This window comes from Lepidochelys olivacea (genome assembly GCF_965140295.1).
Source record: "Lepidochelys olivacea isolate rLepOli2 genome assembly, chromosome: 1".
NCBI lineage: Eukaryota > Metazoa > Chordata > Testudines > Cheloniidae > Lepidochelys > Lepidochelys olivacea.
The window spans coordinates 230,483,485-230,508,190 of NC_140411.1; the positions used below are offsets into that span (position 1 = coordinate 230,483,485).

Sequence of the window (24,706 nt, forward strand, 5' to 3'; positions counted from 1 at the left end):
GTGAGACTTTGGACAAATCACTTAAACCGATTGTGCTTCAATTTCCCCATTAATAATCTCTATCCACCATTATATAGCATTTTGAGATTCTGTGGATGAAAAGTGCATACGTTATTGTATAATTATTATAATTATGCCTGAATCTACCAAAAACCTGCAGCCAAATGGATTCTCTCTCAAAGTTCTTAGTGTCCAATGGGATCATGCTAGAATCAGTCTTAAGCATAGGCAAGAACAATCAGACAGACTTTGGAGGAAACTTGCTTATCCCAACCCACAACCACAGGGCTAATGGACACTGATATGCTGTGAGAAATCATAGAATATCAGGGTTGGAAGGGACCTCAGGAGGTCATCTAGTCCAACCCCCTGCTCAAAGCAGGACCAATCCCCAACTAAATCATCCCAGCCAGGGCTTTGTCAAGCCTGACCTTAAAAACGTCTAAGGAAGGAGATTCCACCACCTCCCTAGGTAACACATTCCAGTGCTTCACCACCCTCCTAGTGAAAAAGTTTTTCCTAATATCCAACCTAAACCTCCCCCACTGCAACTTGAGACCATTACTCCTTGTTCTGTCATTTGCTACCACTGAGAACAGTCTAGATCCATCCTCTTTGGAACCCCCGTTCAGGTAGTTGAAAGCAGCTATCAAATCCCTCCTCATTCTTCTCTTCTGCAGACTAAACAATCCCTGTTCCCTCAGCCTCTCCTCGTATGTCATGTGTTCCAGTCCCCTAATCATTTTTGTTGCCTCCGCTGGACGCTTTCCAGTTTTTCCACATTCTTCTTGTAGTGTGGGGCCCAAAACTGGACACAGTACTCCAGATGAGGTCTCACCAATGTCGAATAGAGGGGAACGATCACGTCCCTTGTTCTGCTGGCAATGCCCCTACTAATACAGCCCAAAATGCCGTTAAGCCTTCTTGGCAACAAGAGCACACAATTGACTCATATCCAGCTTCTCGTCCACTGTAGCCCTTAGGTCCTTTTCTGCAGAACTGCTGCCTAGCCATTCAGTCATTAGTCTGTAGCGGTGCATGGGATTCTTCCTCCTAAGTGCAGGACTCTGTAGTTGTCCTTGTTGAACCTCATCAGATTTCTTTTGGCCCAATCTTCTAATTTGTCTAGGTCCCTCTGTATCCTATCCCTACCCTCCAGCGTATCTACCACTCCTCCCAGTTTAGTGTCATCTGCAAACTTGCTAAGGGTGCAGTCCACGCCATCCTCCAGATCATTAATGAAGATATTGAACAAAACTGGCCCCAGGACTGACCCTTGGGGCACTCCACTTGATACCGGCTGCCATCTAGAAATGGAGCCATTGATCACTACCTGTTGAGCTCGATGATCTACCTAGCTTTCTATCCACCGTATAGTCCATTCATCCCGCCCATACTTCTTTAACTTTCTGGCAAGAATACTGTGGGAGACCGTATCAAAAGCTTTGCTAAAGTCAAGGAATAACATGTCCACTGCTTTCCCCGCATCCACAGAGCCAGTTATCTCATCATTGAAGGCAATTAGATTAGTCAGGCATGACTTGCCCTTGGTGAATCCATGCTGACTGTTCCTGATCACTTTCCTCTCCTCTAAGTGCTTCAGAATGGATTCCTTGAGGACCTGCTCCATGATTTTTCCAGGGACTGAGGTGAAGCTGACTGGCTTGTAATTCCCCGGATCCTCATTCTTCCCTTTTTTAAAGATGGGCACTACATTAGCCTTTTTCCAGTCGTTCAGGACCTTCCCCGATCGTCATGAGTTTTCAAAGATAATGTCCAATGGCTCTGCAATCACATCCGCCAACTCCTTTAGCACTCTCGGATGCCGTGCATCCGGCCCCCACGGACTTGTGCTCATCCAGCTTTTCTAAATAGTCTCAAACCACTTCTTTTTCCACAGAGGGCTGGTCACCTCCTCCCCATGCTGTGCTGCCCAGTGCAGTAGTCTGGGAGCTGACCTTGTTCGTGAAGACAGAGGCAAAAAAAGCATTGAGTACATTAGCTTTTTCCACATTCTCTGGTACTAGGTTGCCTCCCTCATTCAATAAGGGGCCCATACTTTCCTTGACTTTCTTCTTGTTGCCAACATACCTGAAGAAACCCTTCTTGTTACTCTTAACATCTCTTGCTAGCTGCAACTCCAGGTGTGATTTGGCCTTCCTAATTTCACGCCTGCATGCCTGAGCAATATTTTTATACTCCTCCCTGGTCATTTGTTCAATCTTCTACTTCTTGTAAGCTTCTTTTTTGTGTTTAAGATCAGCAAGGATTTCACTGTTAAGCCAACCTGGTCGTCTGCCATATTTACTATTCTTTCTACACATTGGGATGGTTTGTTCCCGTAACCTCAATAAGGATTTTTTAAAATACAGCCAGCTCTCCTGGACTCCTTTCCCCCTCATGTTATTCTCCCAGGGGATCCTGCCCGTCAGTTCCCTAAGGGAGTCAAAGTCTGTTTTTCTGAAGTCCAGGGTCCATATTCTGCTGCTCTCCTTTCTTCCTTGTGTCAGGATCCTGAACTCGACCATCTCATGGTCACTGCCTCTGGGGTTCCCATCCACTTTTGCTTCCCCTACTAATTCTTTCCGGTTTGTAAGCAGCAGGTCAAGAAGAGCTCTGCCCCTAGTTGGTTCCTCCAGGAAATTGTCCCCTATACTTTCCAAAAACATCTTGGATTGTCTGTGCACCGCTGTATTGCTCTCCCAGCAGATATCAGGGTGATTGATGTCTCCCATGAGAACCAGGGCCTGTGATCTAGTAACTTCTGTTAGTCGCCGGAAGAAAGCCTTGTCCACCTCATCCCCCTAGTCTGGTGGTCTATAGCAGACTCCCACCACGACATCACCCTTGATGACACATGCTTCTAAAGAGGACAGCACTGGTGATGTCATAGAGGAAAAGTGAGATCCAGTATCAAAAGGGGCACAGTTTCCTTAAAGGTGAGTTCCATTTAGGTCTGCCTTGACCCTTTAATTTTTTGTAGGGGCAGCCCTCATTACTGTAGATCCCATATACTGTTTAGCAAACCAGGGCTCTCATACAATGGTCACATTTAAGGAGTAAGCATTTCTCATGGTAAGGTATAAATGCCTTACTGCACTGAACATTATTAATATAGGAAGTATTGCAGTAGTTTCAATAGCCTGGTATAGAATTTGTTAACTTTTTAATGATTCCCACTATGTGTCCTGTTAAGGGCAATATCCACTTTTTAATCCATGAGGTCTTTGGGGGTCATTGTTCTGTCTACTGAGAATGTAATGTTTCGATTTTGTGATTTGAGAATCTACATTTTGGGTTTGAATAAGGCATCTGTCTTGTCTTTTAGGATGCTACAGGACAGCTAAAATAATTTAAGGGATTGAGACTTTTTATCCTTGGAGAATCACCCCTTGTCCAACATGTCCTAGGTGGACTTGTGGAGAGGCAAAATCTTTTCCCATTTCCTTTGATGTGGAAGAATAGAATAGTCTTCCTTTGCTTCTGCTTTTAGTGCAGTCACTTTCAAAGTCAGGGTTGCTGCTGCATGTGTAATAAGAGATACTAATCCACCTGGCCTCAAAAGGAAAACCTTCATTAGAAAGAGGGGAGGTCAAAAGTGTGGTTCAGCAGAATTTAGCTAACTTTCCAAAATTATCATACAGTTTTCAAAAAAATTCTACATCGCCAACAAAACACAACCATTGAAAAGTCTGAAAATGAATACAGAAGGGTGTCAGCGGAGTCCTCGTTGCCATGTAATCATTCCCCAATCACTTTTGGCTTACCTGGCTCACTCTGCCCAACCCAACTTTATTTTTGCCCCTAAAATTTCTCATAAGTATAGGCAAAGATCAAAATAAGTTGCTAGGAATTCATAGAATCCCATTTCCTATTCAAGGGATCTATTTCCAGTGTATTCCAACATTAAAATATAGTACAGCATGATTTTATTAAAAAAACCTGTTATTTGCTACACAATACAGTCCAGTTAAAAATACCATCTTGTAAAGTCATTTTATGAAATTCTATTCATAAAATTATTTTACTAAACCAAAACATCACATCCTGAAAGAACCTATAGAACTTTGACTCGGACTGTATTCTTGTCAAATTTGTACAAAATATTTACATATGTAAAATCACTGTTTATATATTCAACTGCATATTTTTATTGTAAAACAAAACAAGGGGGCAGAGATAAAGTTGGTTAAGTGGTTGTTAGTTCGGTGGAGTCACAGTGGGCATACCCTGCCACACACACTGGCTCCCCTGTACTCCAGTATTCACTCTCACTGCACCAGTTGCTTACAGAATTCGATACCTCTTCTGGTCCTTTGCACTCTCTTCAGTGTCCGCTCCAGAAGCAGAATTCAGTCTAATACATTTCCTGTGGAAAGAATCTTCGGGAACTCATGCGGTTGCCATCTCTGAAGTACAAAAAACTGGAACATCCGAGAAGATCCTGTGCCCATAAAACTGGACAGATGGCAGTGTGTAATGAGCACCCTTCCAGATTTCCCAGGACAGTTATCTTCAAAAAAGGAATGAACTTAGGAAAACCTTGACAGATGGCAACCCTAATACCTGGAAGAGCAAGAATGTGGGAACCAAGATGAGAGGTTATTTGCTCACAGGTTGACCTCTGCATCTCCAAGAGATACTGAGAATGGAGATCTTTCCCAGAGAGTGCTTTGGAGGGGGGAGAATGGGAAAAAAGCAACATTAGCTTATCTAGTCAAAAGTTTCCATCTGCTGGGAGAAAGAAAACAAACTAGTATGCATAGCCAACTCAAATTTTCTCTATGGGGGCACTCTACAGGGGGTGGATGTCTCAAACATTTTTATTTGTATCCTTTCTTGTTTGGCTTAGAGGAATTCATATTAACCTGTACCTGGTCTGTATATTTGGGCATCCAAGCAATCAAATATAAAATGTCTATCTGTTCTCACTGAATGCTTATTTTTTGGAAGATTCTATTGATTGGAGAAACAATTATTTATTTAATACACAAAAATATAGGATAAATTTGGTTGATTTTTAAACTTTTTGGATTTCAAGACAATGATAAACTTTTCATTTCCAGTGGGGCTTCAGTAAACTTCTTTCATTTCTTCAAATCTAAAATACCTGTAGCTAAAAGAGGAACATGTCACATATGCCTTTATCTATACATATATCTTTATCTATGTAGCCACCCAGTAATGGCCATGCTAAAGAGAAATCACTTCTGAAAGAGTCAGTGTTTTTTAAGAAACATTCCTTTTTGCTTTCTCAGGCATTTTCTCTGTTTGATAAAGAAGGCACTGGGACAGTTAAAGCACTGGAATTCCGCCAGGTACTTGACCATTTCTGCTTTAAACTATCGGATAGGCAATTCAGGCACCTACTCAAGAAGCTAAGGATTTATGAAAATCATACAGTAGACTGGAAATCTTTCATGAAAAATATTAATCTCCTCTTAGAGGTAAGTCTAGCTACCAAGCTGTAAGCTGTTTCTTTTAAAAATGAACTCAAATGCCTTAAAATGAATGAATTCAATAAGCATGCTAATTCTAAATAAATCGTAAGGTGCAACTTCTCCCTTTGAATGTCTCTTGCAGTCAATGGGATGTTGGGAATTTCTGTTGAGTAAGCAATGAGTAAGGACAAGTGAATAGGGTCTCTCATAAGAAAGAACATTCATTAGAATTAGCAAATTATGGCACTGATTCTGCAAATTACTCCATGGGAACAGAGGACTTTGCTAGAATAGGGTAACTAGTAAGGATAGGGAACTACAGAAAGATGACTGATTTTGGATCTTGAACAAGCTTATTTAATTCATTCATTTTTTCAGTCATTAATCCAATGTTCTGCTCTGAACAAATGTATTAAAATGGGAGTGGTATGTATACACCACAGAGGGCCAAATTCAGAGGTGAGTTTGATTAAGTACAGAGGAAGTCTCAATTGGTGAAATTTACTACTTCTTCCAACACCCTCAAAGAGTGTGTTACACAAACTTAGCCTCACTCTAGGCTTACTTAAGATTCACTTACACTTAATTGTGGCCCAGTTGTGTTATCTGATGCTTACAGCCACTTGGACTCCCACTGAAGTTGATGGGACTCTACACAGACGTAGGATGAGGACCTTAGATTTACACTCACACCCACTTAACAATTTGGAACCTCCCTGCCCCCACCCAGATGTAGGAAGTAAGAGCAGGTAAGATGGTAGACAGAGGTTTCCATTCTATTTAATTTACACATTCCTACACCTTCTTCCAGTTGCTTTGCATGTCCTACCATAGACTCCCTTACACAATGATAAATGGGTGTAAATAAATCTAACTGAGTGCAAGGGAGGCTAAATTATGCCCCCTTGCAGTTCACTTCTAAATTTGGCCAAGAGAATCAAAAACTATTTGTATCAGTTAATATAGTAGTCCTTGAAAAAAATAGAATAACTTGCATCTTATGCCTTAAAAAGCAGCGACTGTTTCATTGGCAAAATATATGCTTGCAGGACAATAGAATGAAAAAAAATTGTCATCCAATGGAAAACCATATAAAAAGCCTTTTATTTTATTACCATGGCAATAATAGAATGTTGTGCAAAACAAATCCACACAGAACTATATGGTAATTAAATATTATGTCATAATGTAGCAACTGAAAAACCAATGAGATTTCTACTTCGTGTCTGTTTATATTCCAAATCAAAAAGTCTGTTAGGCATTAAAGAATAGCAGGATTAGGCTCTTTCTTAAGAGGAAGAAAAGGACTGCAATTTTCAAACAAAGGAGAACCCACAAACAGCTTCAAAATGTTTGTAATATGTATATGTCACTTATCAATAGGAATATTTAGATTCACTCTAGGGTTTATTATAAGTGCAACTGTGTCCATAGTTTAATAGGATGGCTTGAAATACATTTACTGTCTGTAAATTTAGCATTTACATTTATAGTACTGTGTCTGTTACACTGTTCATAATAGCAGGAAAAGCCTAGTTAAGTACGGGTAGAGTAAAAGTAGTTTTAATTACAGTTCTTTAAAAAAATAAGATTTTTAAATATTTACATTTTCATCATAATGATATCCTAACTAACATGATAGACTATTTGGTTCTCAGATTTGATACATTTGTGTTCATGTATGCATAGAATTAAAATACCTTATTCACAACTCCATTAGTCCAGACCCAATAATGTATTTGTTTTATGAGTGTGTTCGTATGCAGCAATAATCATCCTTTAGCAAGCTTTAACATTAGATAACTATTTTTGATACCTAGTGTTGTTTCTGGTATATCTTGAGCCTCCAAGGTGCCACCCTCCTCAAGTCATGTTGAAAAAGCTCAGGACCTCACAGGATCAGGCCCATAAGAAGACTCTGCATCAGAAACTTCTTTAGTGCTGAATCTTTCAAGATGCTGAGTAACTCCTGGAAGTTGCTAAGCCACTTACTTCAGCAGGAAATAAGATGCTCAATATCTTGCTGGAGGTGCTTGGTATTTCACAAGATTAAACCTTAAATTGCTTCTGTTTGAACAGCATTTTTTTCTCAGTGAATCAATACTCTCCTGGCTCTTGAATGTGCTGTGTGTGGGATAGATGAGATAAAACCATCAGTAAAATTCCAAATCTCGCCAGACGGGAGAATTTTGTTTAAAAGAAATATGAACCAGATCCATAGTATCAGGTCAGCTTCTAGATCCCATCAAATCTGATGTTTTCAATTTGAGTTCAAATGAAAATTCTATTCCTTTGCAATTTCATCCCGTTGTGGGCCCACACTCATATCTGGGCTGGAGCACAAGTTGCAAGGGGAGGCTGGTCATTAAACTATTCACCTCTTCCAAATATGCAATAATTTTGACTTGTAAAGTATTTAGCTAAATTAATGAGGTTTGCAACTCATTCAATCACATTATGAAGTCTGATCATTATGTTATACACCTTGATCACTGAAACATATGCAAAAGTAACTAGTGAAGTATTCAGCTTGATCATTAGAGTATGGAAAATTTACTGAACTAGTAAAATATGGGCCTGGGATGACTTTTGTCTCAAATGGCACCTCATAAATAAAACCCTCCACCACAAAGGCAAATATTTACAAGCCCAGCAGCTATACAGGTTTAAGCTATATCTTCTGCTTAGAAAACTGCTGAATAAGAGGAGGTGAGACCATCTTGGGGAAATTATTTCAAAATTGTATTCATTGTTAGGGTCTTTGGATGGTTTTGATGTAAGCTAATGAGACTTATATTCTGATTGATTCTCTATAATACAAACTACAGTCGGTCTGATCTGATTTAGATGAATGAGATGTCAACTGAATCAGAGTTTTCTGTAGAGGTGCATGAGTATACTGTCAAAAATAAGATTAAAGAAATGTAAAGCATTTTAAACGCTATGACTGGAGTGGGATAAAGATGAGGAGGTGAGAGAGAATTCTGGTTGGGTCATTTACCTCTGATATTACAAAGCAGCGATCTAAAAGTGAGCTAGCTGGTGGTACAGTAAGAGCTGAGAAAGGGACCACATTTTATGTTGTGATACTGCTAACCCATGAAGAACACATCTTAGGGCCTTTAGTAAAGTGCCCAGGCCACTGGGCTATTTACCACTGTGGGCACATACGTAGCTCTCTATGTGTTACGTGAGCTGTATCCACACAATATGTATATTACCTGTACATCTACCCCCCAAAAAAAAAAAAGGTTTCGTATTTGTTATATGACAGCAACATGATTCAAATCGATATAGTACCTTTGATTTCAACACTGGCAAATGTCTACCAAAAACATTTAAAATTAATTAATTTGCTGCCAGGGTGGCAGGGCATGGTGTATTGCCACCCTCACTTCCGCACTGCTGCTGGTGGAGCAGCTGGGCTGAGCGCCCGGAGAGCATGGCTGCAGAGTCTGCCCGCAAAGATGGGAGCCCTGCACAGTGTGGTGTGCCATCTCCCCAGCCAGAGACTGCCCCCAGGCACTCAGCCCCTCCAACCCCCCCAGCCAGAAACTGTCTCCCAGCCCTTCCTCAGAATGACCCCCTAGCCAGGGAATACCCCGTATCACCCAACCCCCCTGGGATTGTCCCCCCAGCATCCAGACCCCCCAACACTGGACTGGCACACATGCCTGCCCTGCAGAGACAGGGTACCTTATCCATGGCAGAACAGCCCACCTCGGGACTGCCCCATCTAGGATCCAGTACCCCCACCCAGGGACTGCCCCCCAGCAACTGCCCTCCCAAGGACTGCCTCCCAGCACTCAACCCCTCCATCCAGGAACTTGACCCCAGTATCTAATTCCCCCATCCAGAGACTGCCACCAGTCCCGTCCCCGCCCTGGCCCTGAATCTGTCCCACATGCACCAGCTACTCCCATCTCCCTGCGATCCCAGTCACCTGCCCCCCTCCCTGACCCCCTATGGCCCTAGCCCCCTGTACCTCCCTCCCCTCGCGCGCTGGTTCCCTACCTTGGCTGCAGCCCACCCTGCTCCCCTGCTGCTGCAGTCCTATTGCTGGGAGCCTGCTCCAGCCGGGGTCACTGGACCAGCAGGGTGTGGGGGCACTGAGCACGCTGGCCTCCTGCCAATGCTGCTGGGGGAGGGCTGATGTTGGTGGGCCTGATCCTGCTAGGGGAGGGCGCTGATGCGGGGTCCAATCCTGCATCACCCAATTTTTGCACCCTCATGCTGGCTCTGTGCCTGGGGCAAGTGCCCCTTCCACCCCACCCTACAGCCCTTACAGCCCTGAGGATGACACACAGGCCACAGCTGTGTGCTGATTGGGCCGCCTGCAGGCAGTGGGTTGAGAACCACTAGTCTAAACCATGGAGCAGCTGAGGATAGGGTTAGGGCCTGCCAGCCTCAGGGCTAATAGGGCCAGGCTGGAGCTCCCCTACATTAGAAGAAGGGAGTAATGCACCACTCAGGATTTAGCTCATGGGAGCTGCATTTGACCAAGATCAAGCCTTGGATAAAATATACAAGGATCTGCTGAACTAGTAAAGTGATTTTCAGGGAGGAAAAGTGAAAACATACATAAGAACGGCCATACTGGATCAGATCAAAGGTCCATCTAGCCTTCATCTCATTCAGTGTTTTTACCTGTATGGAAGATTTCTAAAAGTTCACCACTCTTACCTTGATGGCCCTTTTAAAGTTGGCCAGCAGAATGTTGGGCCTTGAGGATTCCAGGACAGGTGGAGGTGACTGACAGGGTCTGCATAAGAGATTTCACTACCCAGAAGGCAGGAAAACTTAAAGAAGAGGAGAGAGGTTATGAAAAAGCTAGAAAGGGAGATTCAGGGGCAACAATCAGGGTTCACAACAGTCAGAGAGGGGAGACAGAGAAATGCTGGAGAAGAGAGGGAGGATCCGGAGGGAAGAGTTGCACAGCTATAAAAACTGTCTCTGGACAAACCCAAAAAGTTACTTTTTTAAAGTGGTTTTATGTTGGTGTAATTTGGTAGTTACACCAGTATAACAAGAGGTTAATGGAGTGGTGAAACAGGTATATTAATCCTATGCATACATAAACACAAATGTATGAGATTTGAGAACCATCTCATCTGTCATGTTAGTTCAGATATTGTTTTGTGACCAAATGACCTTGACCTCTGTGCAAAGCCCTAGGCAATAGCCCTTGTTCAGAGGACCTGTGTAGTGCTTAGGAAGACAGAATTCTTCCCTGCTACCCCCAACAGGCCAGGGCTTCTGCAATTAGCTGCTCCACTGGCTCTGGGCTTCCTTTCCTGGCAACATTGACACTCACAAGGTTTATCTTCATTGTGGCAGTCTCCACTCCCCCAGACCTCCTTGAAGAGCCAGGGGGTTCTCCAGTGCTGAGAGGCCACTGTAGGAGAGTTAGTACAATCTCAGGCTGCATTAACATTCCTGTGGCATTCCTACAAGCTGCTAAGTGAGGCAAAGCTCATCTTCCCCCTACCTACAACTTCACCCCCTGTCTGCCCAACACCTCCATATTCTTAACCTGAACCTCTAGATAACCCTTAGTGGTCAAAAACATAGTGGAGGTTGCTGATCCCCCTCCTTTTACAGATGCAGATCATTGTGACATGATCTAGCCCACAGTAAATGCTTTGAAAATTGATTACGAGTAGAATTTGACTAATATTGTTATTTAATTCCATAGTTATTTTAGTTAAACTTATAAGAACTCTGACCTCAGGTGAGAGAGGTATTCAGTGACACATCTATGAGAGGATGAGGAATGAGGTAAGGACTGATCAGTCCAAATCTATGAATATGTTCTTCTTTTGTAAAAACATTTTAGGCACTCAGCTGATTGTGTGTAAATCTCATTAATTTAAAAAGCAATTGTAGACATTTACTGTAATGGAGGGCAGAATTGGGCCCATAGTAAAATATTTCCCCTATTTTAAAGTCTCTTGTATAATGGTTGTGTTTCTTTTTTATCTGATCTTCCATACTAATAATAGTGCATCTAAACATTGCTGAGATGGAATGCGTGGGTGCGTGTCAGTGCAACTGTGCTCAAAACAAGTGTATGAGACGCACAAAACTTTCGTTTTCAGTGTATCATTTTCAAATCTGACACACTCTTAACCCTGGTACATATTACTATATCTAAACTCCTATTCAGATCAGTAGCATTCTGCAAGCTGAAAATCTACACTGTGTGGTAGATATAGTGGAAGACTAATGCATAGTAATAAAACCCACCAAACATTGTGTATTTGGAGTAGCCAGTTTTCAGAGTAAATAACTGCTGTGTTTTGTTATTTATTTATGAACAACAGAATACAGAAGTCCATTTTGCTGCCAAAGAGTTACGTTTTCAAAAAGTTAAAATTAATTAAAACTGTGCAGCTAAAACCATATTCAGCGCTTTCAAATTTTACCTCTAAAAAGCAGCAGAAAACTTCAGTTTTTAATGAAGCCAAGTCCTCTTTATAAATTCAGTTTCAGCAACTACAAAATATGGAGTTATGTTTAAAATAATTAAATTATTTTTGAAAAGGAAATACTTTGTTTTCAGGATTACATGCTAAGCTTCAACCCAGTGCAATTTCTAAACTCTTGAAAGCAGGATTTTCATAACACAAATGGCAACTGTCTTTACTATAGCTATGCTAGCAAGTACTGTTAATATAAAAAAAAGCTATTATGAACACTTCCATTTTTAATTCAAGGACATTTCTTAAAAATATGTTAAATGTTAGTATTTTATTTTATACATTTATAAGTTTAAAAGTACAAGTTTTGCTACTCTAAGCAATACTAAATACCAAAAAAAGAAACAGATGGCTTTTGGTCTTGTGCTCTAGTTTCCTTGTCACTTCTCACATGATCATTATAACTGAATGGAAAAGAAAATATGTTTCTTCCATAACTACAAGAAACCTGTCACCTAATCAGAAAAGACACCACTATCTTCAACTGCAAATAACACTTTTCAGTATTAACCACACTTTACATAAAATGTACCTGCAGGATAAGAATTACAGCTGTATTATTAAGAGAAGAAATATGAGAAGTGGAATTATGCATGCAGACACTGAATCGAGCCCATGCTGCAGTTACGGAATGAAGACTGCCAGGCATTGTACAATAGATCTTTCTAGGTTTCGAAAACATTCTGAAAACTGCAAAGCACTGCACTTCTGTTTTTAATTATTGTAATAAGGCAAAGGACATTATTAATAAAAATCTAACTGCTCGGGAGTGTTTGAGAGAATGACACTTTTTGGAGGTCTAGCTTTCCTTATTTATTTCAAGAACTTTCATTTAATTTTGTTTTACATAAGACTTGATCCATCTTAATGTTAAGGAAAATTAGAATAACAGCAACAAAAAAGATGGCTACTAGATCTGTTTGCAAAGCTCCCACTGACAACTGGAAAATCTGAAAAAGTTACACCTTAATGCACCAGCTGTGACAATCTACAACATACATCTCATTGTCCCACCTTGAACACCTCTGAAAGCTTTATACAGTGGAGTTGTAGTCCAATGCTTAAAAAATTGGACTGGGAGTCAGGACTCCTGGATACTTTTCCTAGCTCTGCCACTAACTTGTGTGATTTCAGTAAGTCTCTTAACCTTTCTGTAACGGAGTTTACCCAGTTGTATAAAAGGGGATAACAACAGCTATTAATCTGCCTCAGAGAGCAGCTGTGCAGCGTAGTTCATATCAGTTATATGCTTTTGGATCATTCATAAAAAGTGCTAGATAGGAACAAGTACTATTTTTTATACTGATTTGCCAGTATTAATTGCAGTTTGCTTCACGGACCTCCTCTAGGATTTCAGAGCCCAAGCCTGGACCTAGGAGCTCTGCAGATTGCATGGATTCTACAGCCACAGAAACTCCTAAGGAGGAAGCACCTCTCTAGGGCACCCATGAAGCACTTACATAGGCTGCCAAATTCTTTCCTAGATACTGGAGTAGCAGGGCCCACATGAGAGTCTCAAATGGCTATCAGATGCTAGGAAGGTGCTGAGCATGCACAATACCTCTCCGACATCCGGAAAGACATGGGCTCTTCACTGTCTTTCTTAAAGGAATCTGGGGGAACCTTAAAGGATCTGTATGGGCCAAAGACAGTGTCTTTTCACCAAAACAAAAAGGAGGACTTGTGGCACCTTAGAGACTAACAAATTTATTTGAGCATAAGCTTTCGTGAGCTACAGCTCACTTCATCAGTTTTCACCCTAACCCTAACCAATGAGGCAATGAACTTTGCACATTGAGCTAACTTTTACTAACATCGAGCATCCCATTGTACAGTTTACACAGTTTGGGGGTCTTACGTGCCCTAGAGATCCATGACAATTGGGGTCAAGATTGGTCTGTCAGTTACTACAACAAAAGACATTGTTATATTATTTTGTGGGAAGAATACTTTTCAATAAGATATGTGGGAGCGGCTGAGATTGCTGTCTAGGCTTGTAATGGATGAAAATGCTTGTGTCCTAGTGCTCAAATGACCAGCAAAGCGTTCTGCAGCTCATCTGATAGCAAATTTTGATTTTAGGACTATGTTTAAAAGATTCCATGGTTACATAAAAAGTTTTAAGCTTGTATTTTATCACTCGATTTCAGTGGGGGCCAGATCCTCAGCTGATGTCAACCAGTATAGCTCCATTAACTAAGGATCTGAGCCATAGTTTGCCCACAAAAGCATACAGTAATAAATACAATGATAAATACAAGATGAAAACTCTATTGAGGGTTATTTTGCAATATACCATTTTTTGACCAGTTTTTTACAGCAGACATGGTTTCAAGTTTATAGGTTACTTTTTCCAAGATAAAGTATTAAGAATGTTTAGAATTCATAATGGGATGTTGTAATTTGTAGCCAGTGGCACCTCCATCAGAGGTTGAGGGACATGCTACCTTAAGCTCAGACATTTTTTAGACCTCTGTAAAAGCAAAATGAATTTCTTTGCTTTTATTGGCTTAAGTTTCACCCTTGATGTTATGTCAATTTAGATTTTTTTCTTTTTAACACGACCCTTTTTCTCTTTCATGGTATATGCCGGCATTACTTGGAGTAGATTGAACTATAAGGCTGCCTTCTCCATCGACTTTCCCCACTATGACTGGCTGAAGGCCACACCACGATTTATAATTTATTCTGTGAATCCATCACTGATTTTGTGTGTATGTTCTGTCTAGACTGAGGAAGGGCAGAAAGTCGCTCAGCCTAAATCTTCTCAGGAGCTGTCAAAGAAAGAAATCCTTACGCGTATACAAGAAGTAGTGACTGCTCGCTTTAATACCATTGCACAAGAGTTCAAAGATATCGATTGTGAGAAAGTTAATACAGTATCAAAAGAGGACTTCCGGGGTATTTGCAACCGTCACTTTCTGCTTCTGACAGACGAACAAGTACGAAAAGTATTGATTATTTAAGTGTACATCTAACTAAATTGGCATAGAGTATAGGGATGTGCGTACACATGCTAGTGTGTATATGCAAGTAACCTGATATTTTCGGTGCAAAACAAAAAGAATTGGAGAACATTATTTCATGAATATTTATTGCTGCACGTATGAGGGATTGCTTTTTCAATATTATCTGAGTATGTGTGTGAACTACAATAATTGCAAGCTCTCTAAAGGTAAGCAGTATGTAGTACGTCCTACACTAGTGTACCAGCAGAATACATTCACATTTCAGTTGCACAAATCTTTAGCCACACTCTTAGGCCTACAGTCCTGATGAGGATTCTCTCTGTCTTTGTTGCATAACCATTCATTTCTGGTGCCTCAACAGGATCTCTACTGGTTAAATTCTGTTCTCAGATACACAGTGCAGCTTTCATTGAAGTCAGTGGGAATTGCACACATGTAGCTGAAAGCAGAACTTGGTCCCATGGGTCCAATTTTGCCCTAAAATATATGGTCACAACTCCTATTGACTTAAGTGGAAGTTACACCCATTTATATGAAGGGAAAATTGAGCTCCAAGTCTACTTTTTTCTTTTGCATCTTCTGACTATTTGTAAAGCTTTCTATGTGTCAGATCCTGCAAGCCAGGTTGGAAGTCAAAACAGCTTGGTCTAAGGGTCAGATTCTCAGCTGATGTAAAGAGGCATAGCTCCAGTTAAGTCAATGGAGCTAGATCATTTTATACCAGCTGAGGATCTGGCTGTAAGTGTTTTATTCAAAGGACTTTATTAGGTCTGCACTGTACACTGGTGCACAAGATGGGAGAGGATGCAAGAAGTCCTCCATCCTTGTGCCCTGTGCAGTGTCTGGATACAGTAGTAGTCTTTATATCTCCCTGAGCCAAGGACTTCTCAAGTCCAGGTGTACTGCTGTTCCCACATCAGCCATCATACAGGTTAGCTGAGTTGACTTTGTCATGCAGAGACAGAGATTACATCCTCTGCAAGGCTGGCATAACAGCCTTGCTTTCCAAGGGACACTGAATACATTGTATCTGTCTGAGCCACAAGGACTCCAGGAGTTTCTGCTCGAGTGGCAAGTTTCTGCCCTGCTCCCTAGCAAAATCTGCACACAATTTGACTGAAGAGCTTATCCCATCTTGATTCCATTAAATTCCTGTACTTCCATATCAACAGAGAAATCTGTAAAAGTCCTTTTATCATTTGTGATTTTTGTTTGCCATCAGGTGTTTTTCTCTTGGACAGATACCCTCTTGGCCACTGTATTTTCCAACATTTGCTTGACTGCTTCAGTGAATATTTTTTCAGGTGCAAGATGTGCTTTCGATAGCCCCTGATTCAGAAATATATTCCATAGGTCCATGTGCTGCACTGACTTACTGTTGCCAAGGTAACTATAGTTCACCCACTTCATAGACAGCTGCATTCCTTGCAATTTTTTCAGTTCTCTGACTCTTCATATTCACATATGTTGAATAACCATATTTCTTGTTCTTGAGAATGACTCAAGAGTATTCAGATTACTTCTGTAGGCACTGGCTAAGAGATCAGCTCCTAGAGGGAACTGTGGGAATTCATCCATGATGTCTGGCAGTGGTACACAAGGACTCCTTCATTTTCTTTATTGGAGTCTTCATAAGTGTCTTCTGTCATTTACTTGTGTTAATAACATTACTGTCTGACTGAGCTTCCAGAGGAGGCTTCACCAGCATCAGTCAGCAAGCTGGTGGCTTTGGTTTCCATGCTCCCCTTAGCATCCTAAAAACAAATTCAAAGCAGGGGGAAAACTAACAATCAGGGGGAAGGCAAATAAAAGTTGAAAGTCTTCGAATACCAAGACTTATTGGCACAGTTCAGCAGCTCCATTCTAACCTCTTCTGGATGGACACTGCTGCAGATTCTTCTTTGGATTGTACTGATGTTCCCCATGAAATAAGTGATTTGTAAACAGAAAACTGTCCAGTTACTGGCCATTTTCCTGGTCATACAGGTCCCTGAGCCTGTGTTTTCAGTGACATCTGGTCAAGGGTTCCTTGCAGATGGGATATGCTGCTATGTCTGATCTTCAGTCCCCTCAGCTGAGGTGCATTGGCTGGGGGGTAGTGTGACATTTTGCTCTGGGTTCCTTCTGCTTGGGGTGTCCTTGGTTCCTTGGTTCTCTGAAGTTGAAACTGGTGCTCTTTATCCTGCTGTCATGCAGCATGAAGGGACTGCAGGTACTTGCAGTTTTCTGTTGCTGCTTCTTTCAGACTGATTGTTTTCTTGTACTGTTGATCTATCTGTATCCATCTGTTATCTCTTGTCATAGACTTTAGATTGTAAATTCTTTGGGACAGGGACTGTCTTTTTGTTCTGTGTTTGTCCAGTGCCTAGCACAATGGGATCCTGAGCCACGACTGGAGCTCCCAGGCATTACAATAACACAAATAATAAATAACAACAGAGGCAGGCGTAAGAGTTAGTTGCTGGCTGGTTGCTAAGCAACTAATCTTCTTTCTCAGCAGCTGTTTGGTCTCTCATCCTCCTGGGGCTAAGGAAGTGACAGTGGTTTGGGGCTTCTCTCTAGGAAATTTCTTCCACTGCTCAGCTACATTTCTAAAGTTCCCACTGGATCAGCTGCAGCCTCAGTGGAGCTTTTTATGCCCTGACTGCAGCTTGAATTAGGCAAGAATGACTCTGATTAGCCTGCAGTGCTGAGACAATGGAATCCAGCCCCTCGCCCTCCTCCCAGATTCTGTATCTGCTAAACCAAATGTGGATAGTGCTGCAGCTTCCTTGGCTGGAGTTATTGTTATTCTGTCAGAATGGGATTTCTGCTCCAAAGGCAGGGTGGATAGAAAAATAGAAGGCAGCCTGAGCTGAGATTTCAGCAGCTCAGCAGCTGTCCAACCTTCCTGCTTCACAAGAGCAGCCATGTCATGATGCGACACCCTGAAAAAATGTGGATCCTCCAAACTATAAAGAATTCCTCACTGCTTTCTACAAAATGTCCTGATTGACTTTTTTCATAGCAGATACATCTGTGGATTTCCAAGTCCCTGCATTTCACAGCTGGACTCCAAACTGTGGCCAAGACTGTGGCCCTATGGCATAAATTTAATCTAGTTGGTACTATTGAAGTCTAGTGGGATGACTTGGATGATTGGAATGTTAAAATAATGATTATAACCTATTTAGGAAGGATTGAGTGGGCAAAATGGGAGGAGGAGTGGCTCTTTATGTCAACAATGGCATTACCTGTTTCCATGTCACTGGTAACTCAGAAGAAATTGTCTTAAATGCTTATGGATTAATGTCCTACAGATAAAGCACAAGATGGCTATGAGTTGGTGTCTGCTACAAACCACCAGATGAGACTAGGAAACAGGATAACTGACTTCTCATACACTTATCTATAATGTATAGTGAAAAAAGCTGTGTGAACTTGAGGGACTTCAGGTAGAGTAACATATGCTGGAGGTTTCATACCTCCTGTACTAAAACATCCTTGGAGTTTCTAAATGTTATAGATGACAATTTCCTAACTCAAAAAGGGGGGGATTCTGTATTAAACCTTGTCTTGACAGATAAAGAGGAACTGATCACAGAACTAAAAATTAATGGTAGGTTAAGTATGAGTGATCATGACTTGATCATACTTATAATGTGCAAACAGAATAAAGTCCAGATCAGAGCTATCTCTACTTGGTGCTTTAAAGGATCCAATTTCACAAAGCTGAAAACAATCGTGAGCCAAATCAGCTGGGAGGAAGAATTTAAGCAGAAAAATGTGAATGATAAGAGGGAATTGTTTAAGGACACTTTACTAGATGCTCCAAAAGCCACAATCCAACAGTGGAGGAAATAATATCTTATAAATGAAAGAAAGGGGAACTTGATAGTAATGAACATAAATCAGAAGCTAGGAATTATAGAAAATTGAAAAGGAAAGCAAAGGGACACAAGGAGATATCTATGGCTAATACAGAGTTGATGACACTAAAACGGTTTTTAAGTATATTAGGGACAAAAAGAATCCCAACTATGGTATCAGTCCTTAATAGATGGAAATGGTAGAATGATCAATAATAATGCAGAAAAAGCAGAAGTGTTGAATAAATATTTCTCTTCTGTATATGAGAAAAAAAACCAGATGATGTAGTCATATCATATGAGAACACTTTTCATTCCATCTCAGGAGGATGTTAAACAGCAGTTACTAACGTTCGACATGTTTGAATCAGCAGGTAACTATCATCCAGATAACAATCAATGGAACAATGGGGAAGACTGGAAGAAACCTAATATTCTGCCAGTATTTAAAAGGTATAAATGGGACGACCTGGGTAATTATATGTAAGGCTACAGTTTAGTCACAGAGGTTGTGGAAGTCACGGATTCCGTGACTTCCAACAACCTCTGTGACTTCAGCCTGTGATGGTCCAGGAGCCCGGGGGTTCCCTGCTGCCCATGGGGGCAGGGAGCTGCAAGGTACCACAAGCTCTCTGAAGCCACAGATGGTAGGAGAACCACCTCGTTCCCGGCCACTGCGGGTCCCCGGAGCTGTAGGAGGTACCCAGAAGCTCCTGGCCGCCGCAGCTGGTGGGGGGACCCCTTGGAGCTGCGGGCAGCAGAGGTACCCTTCAGCCCCCAGCTGCTGCAGGCGGTGGGGACCCCCCCACAGCTCCTAGCTGCTGTGCAGCTGCCCTGCAGATCCCCATTTTGTCACAGATATTTTTAGTAAAAGTCATGGACAGATCACAGCTTCTGTGAATTTTTCTTTATTGCCCTGACCTGTCCGTGACTCTTACTAAAAATATCTGTGACAAAACCTTTGCATTAATTATAGGCCTGTCAGTCTGACATTGATTCTGGGCAAGATAATGGAGCAGCTGATACAAGATTGAATTAATAAAGAATTAAAGGAGGGTAATATAATTAATGCCAATCAACATGAGTTTATGGGAAATACATTCTGTGAAACAACTTGTAATATCAAGTTTGGATGACAAAAGTAATAGTGTTGATGTAATACTTGGATTTTGGCGAGGCATTTGACTGAGCCCTGGACAACATTTTGATTTAAAAAAACTAGAACGATATAAAATTAACATAACTTATGAAATGAGCCTGGAACATCAACCCCAGAGGAAAGTCCTGACAGAAAACCCCAAACACTTCTTCATTCCAAGTAAAACACTCAACATGACAGTTAAAGAATGGGCCTAAAACCAGACCCTAGGTTGGGAGGGAGAATGGGCAGTGCCCAGTATCAAGGTATGAAGTATTTCACTTTCCCTTTTTCGGAGCAAAAAACCTCCCCTCTCCAGCTGAAGAAACCTCCAGCTTGGATTCCATAGTCTTTAGAGTAAAAAAGCAGTCAAGGGGGAGTGGGAGTGTTTTACAGCTAAAAAGGCTCAATAAGCAGATGACAAAATAAAAATATTGGGATGGAAATTCTGCCATGCCTAAAACAACTAGCAGAGTGGGCCTGATTCTCATTTATACAAAGGCCCCTTTATACTGCCAGATATTATGTAAGAAAGAATCAAGCTCTGTCTCTCCAGGTGATATTTTAATATTGAAAGGCACTGCAAAGGCATGCTTATATATATCTATATGACATTGCCATGGCAGATCTTTCCAATCTGTATACAGCAATCTCTGCTCCTAACACAAGACCCTGCTGTTAAGGCTGTTATTGCTCAAAGTCTTTACTCAAGTGTTACTAATGGTCATAGCCAGGATAGGGACACAAAGGAAGTTACCTTTATCCCTTTCTGGATGATGCCCAATTTTTAATTACTATTAGAAAGGCTCAGCTGGAATCCGCGTAACACTATAGATGGAGTATTTCATATTAAAAATAAGTTTCACGTGGTATGGTCATTCTTCATGAGGCAATGGAAAAATCAAGACTCTGTTGTCATGGACCTTTTTGTAAAAGTAGAGGGGTTAGCCATGGTGCTCTTGCCAAATTCCAGTCAGGTATTTATAGTGTACCTACCTAAAACTCTCTCCCTCCTTTTCTGCAGTTTCCATTGTATGAACATTCTTCTTCTCTTCTTGAACTCAACTGTTGCTATATGCCATCCCAAAAGTGGCTGTAATATTTAATGTTTGTAAAGCACTGCTGAAAAAAAGATTTAAGTCAAGAGCAGTTTAAGGTTCACAATTTGATTATATTTAGAAAAAAAATCAGAAATGAAGGCCTTAAAAGGAGTGTTACTGCCTACTGAAGCATGGTTTAGTGTGACTCATTTGACTGTGAAGTGTGATACCCTTACTTACATTGTTTAGTGTTTTATACCATGAGTAGTCCCATTTAAGTTAACAGAACTACTTGTGGCATAAAGTACTATTCAGTGTGGATAAGTTTATTGCAGTCTGGTCCTTAGAATTCTGTATGTTGCCATTGGGCCAGATTCTTTATTATTATTTGATTATGGTAGTACCTAGGAGCCTTAGTCATGGATCAGATCCCATTGGGCTCATAGCTTGGGGTCTGATCAGAGAACAAAAAGAGCCCTGCCGCAAAGAGGTTGCAATCTGAGTATAAGACAAGAGACAACAGATGAATGCAGATAGACCAGAGAATACAAGGAAACCATGAGATGGTATTGGTCAGCATGCAAGGCAGTGGGATCAGCATACCAGCAGCCCGTTATTTATTTTTTTTTGGTCAGCATCACAGAAATGGAAAGTTTTAAGGATAGTTTTGCAGCTGTTTATGGGGAGCTCCACTTAATATATGGGGCAGCACGGGAGAAACCACAAGGTGCCTGTTTGAAAATTTAACAAATGGACCATGGATGTTGACATAATGGGTCTATCAAAGGCAGGTGTGATGTCTCGATAGTGAATGAGAGAAGATGGGTGGGGTGAAGGGCCTTCAAAGTGAAGACAAATAGCTTTTGTTTGGTATGGTAGAAAAGACAGAACCAGTGGGAAGACGCAAAGTGACAGGCTAGGAACATGACCTTTGCAGCAGCATTCTGAATGAATATGAGCAGGGCAAGATTTCATTGGTCAATGCCAGGGAGAAGTTTGTTGCAGTAATCAAGGGGTGAGATGGACAAGAGTGTGTGTGGATGGATAGGAAAGACTATCTGTTAGAGATGATATGCAGAGAGAATCTGCAAGATGTAGATATAGCCTGGATGTAAGGATCTAGAGAGAGGTCCAAGTCAAAGATGGCACCCAGGTTGTGGGCCTCAGTGACTGTCAGGATAATGGTGTTATCCATGGTGATCAGGAAAGGAGATGGGTGAGTCTATGAGGTAAAAGATCAAGAGTTCTGTTTTAGCTATGGTGAGCCTGAGCTGATGGCTAGACATTCATGAGAGAAAGACAGGCTGAAATTTTAGTTTTGACAGAAATAGACAAGTCTGGAATAGTGAGGTAGTTCAACTAACTTACTCTACTAGTAATCCCATTGGAATCAATGGGACCATTCATGCAGTGACGTGCTATTCAGAATGAATAATAAGGCTCAGGGGTGCTGGAATAATTGGTATAGTGGTGGTGCTGAGAGCCACTGAACCAAATTGTAAACCCTGTATATGATGGAAACCACTTCAAGCTGGGAGGTGCAACAGCACCCCCAGCACCCCTAGTTCCAGGACCTATGATAAGGGTACCATAATCTGGCCCCATCTCTTCTGAAATAATAGTGTGTATTATACCGATGCAGTTCATGACACTGTATTTTACCTATATAAGGCTGTAAACTGCTGTAAAGTTTTCCTACAGCATTCATTTAAGTTTTGCGAGGAGACATTTTTGCCCTCAGAGTGAAACAAAATTGTTGATGCAAATACAATAACTGAAAAATCTGAACAGCCTATTGAGATGTTAGTAGAATTGAGGTGCACCTGGTAGAATGAGAAACTTGCTTCATGGTACTTAGACAGGATGCAGGTGCACCATGCATTTGATTTACATTTTCTGTTAAAGCATTCTTATATACTGTAGCACAGTCACTGTGTCTAATCAGAAGGTTTAATGGTCTTAAACAGCTCACTAAGGGTCCAGTTCAATTAAAAAATGTCCTACAAAATCCCTTTTTCATTGTTTTCCCAGACTTACACTGACTTCTACAGAGAAGCTGTAAATTTTTTTATTAAATTGGGCCCTAGGATTCCTGTCATTCCAAGTCACTTTCTCATTTTCCTTTCAACATTTTCTGTAACAGTCTGAGTATGCAATATACTTTTCCAGCTAACGTTTACAAAAATGGTCTTTTGCTTCTCCATTAGTTTGAAAACCTCTGGAATACAGTGCCTGCTGATGCCAATGGAAAACTGAAGTACTGTGATTTTTTGAAGAAGTTCAATTCCGAAGTAGTGACAATGCCATCAGATACTCCAGCCACGAACAATGCTGCATTTTCTTCCAAGCCCGCTACCCCTGCTGAGCCTGGGTCACGGTTACCTTCTCAGCCTTCACGTCCCAAGACAGCATCTTCTCCTTTAGGTCAAGTAAAAGTAGGTGTTTGATCACTTAAGGACTTTTCTAGGTTTTCACTTTTCTAGGTTTATTAAGGGCCTGATCCAATACCAATAGAAGTAAATGAAAATATGAAAAATGAAAATGACTTCACTGGGCATCAGATCAGGCCCAAATGTCTGTTGAGAAAAGCTTTGGCACTTTGCAGAGAATTTGGGATGATAAAAAAAATGGACTTGATCCTCTGTAGGTATAAACTGTGTAGCTCAACTGAAACCAATGGCGTTATGCTGTTTATACCTGCTGAGGATCTTGGCCATTGTCTTACGAACTCACAAATGAGTCATATTGTAAATAAATACCTGTTATTTAACATAGGACAGTCACCTTTGTGGGAACAAAGTGAATAGGCCCAGCCATAAAAGCTCAGCTGCTGAAAAAGCAACATAAAAAATGTAAGATTTTTACCATAGGTCACCAGCCCAAGCTAGTATTGACCAAAAGTTATTACCCTCTGATAGCTGCTAGGCAGTCTCTAGGAAATGTATTGGTTGTCTGAGTCCAGTTTTTGGTACATGTTTACCTGGGTCACAAAATCTACCATCATAATTGGCAGCCTTCTCTTCAGACTCAGCACAGAGGCCAAAGACTGAATGGACTGAGGGACTAACCAGGCCCCATCTCCCATTTTGGTTAGAAGCACCTTGACAGGGCAGTATAGGTGAGTTTTTCCAGCTTTCCAGGACTGCAGTCTCCCGGAATATCTCTCTGGCATCTCTCCCAAGCACTAACTTTCATAGAAGATTATGAAAATCTTAAAAGGAGAAAGAATGAAAGAGTTAGCCAGTATTCCTCCTGACAGTTTGAATCTCTTGGCTGTATATTCTTCTAGTCAGCAACTTATAAATTCTTCAGTGCTTGGAAAAAATGATTCATATTACTGCTGACTATACTTAGATGGTTAGCTGTTGAAAAAACACTAGCCAATTGAATAGACTTAAAGATGCAACAAATTTCCCACAGTTGGTAAGTCTAAAAGCATTGGCCAGTTGTGAACTTGATTATTGTACTATCTGTAAGTTGTTCCATCGGAGAGGCCTGACAGTTGGTCACATGCTTCATTTATGACCAAGGGATTGATCCAATTCTCACTGAAGTCAACGGAACTTTCCTCTTTAGCTTATGAGCTGGACCCAGAAAGATCATAGAAGAGGAGCAGAGGCCCCCCAAAATGCACATCTCTTGAACATCCCCAGGTCAACCTTATCACCACTCATCTCCCTAGAAGTGCCATCGTGGCTGTGCATAAAATTGGTGTGGGGATCATGGCCAAGATTTATGATGTAAGCCTGAGATCTGCAAGAATACACAGCAAAGACCCAGTGAATATTGCA

The 24,706-nt window shown here is 41.2% G+C and overlaps 1 protein-coding gene across 1 annotated transcript in view; it reads left to right on the forward strand.

Moving 5' to 3' along the window:
- EFCAB6 (EF-hand calcium binding domain 6) overlaps nt 1-24,706 on the forward strand; it is a 150,887-nt gene that overhangs the window by 116,467 nt on the left and 9,714 nt on the right. Inside the window, exons 25-27 of the mRNA XM_084636519.1 lie at nt 5,259-5,447; nt 14,650-14,862; nt 23,123-23,350. Of these exons, the coding sequence (XP_084492645.1) occupies nt 5,259-5,447; nt 14,650-14,862; nt 23,123-23,350 (630 nt within the window). The remainder of the gene's footprint in view (nt 1-5,258; nt 5,448-14,649; nt 14,863-23,122; nt 23,351-24,706) is intronic.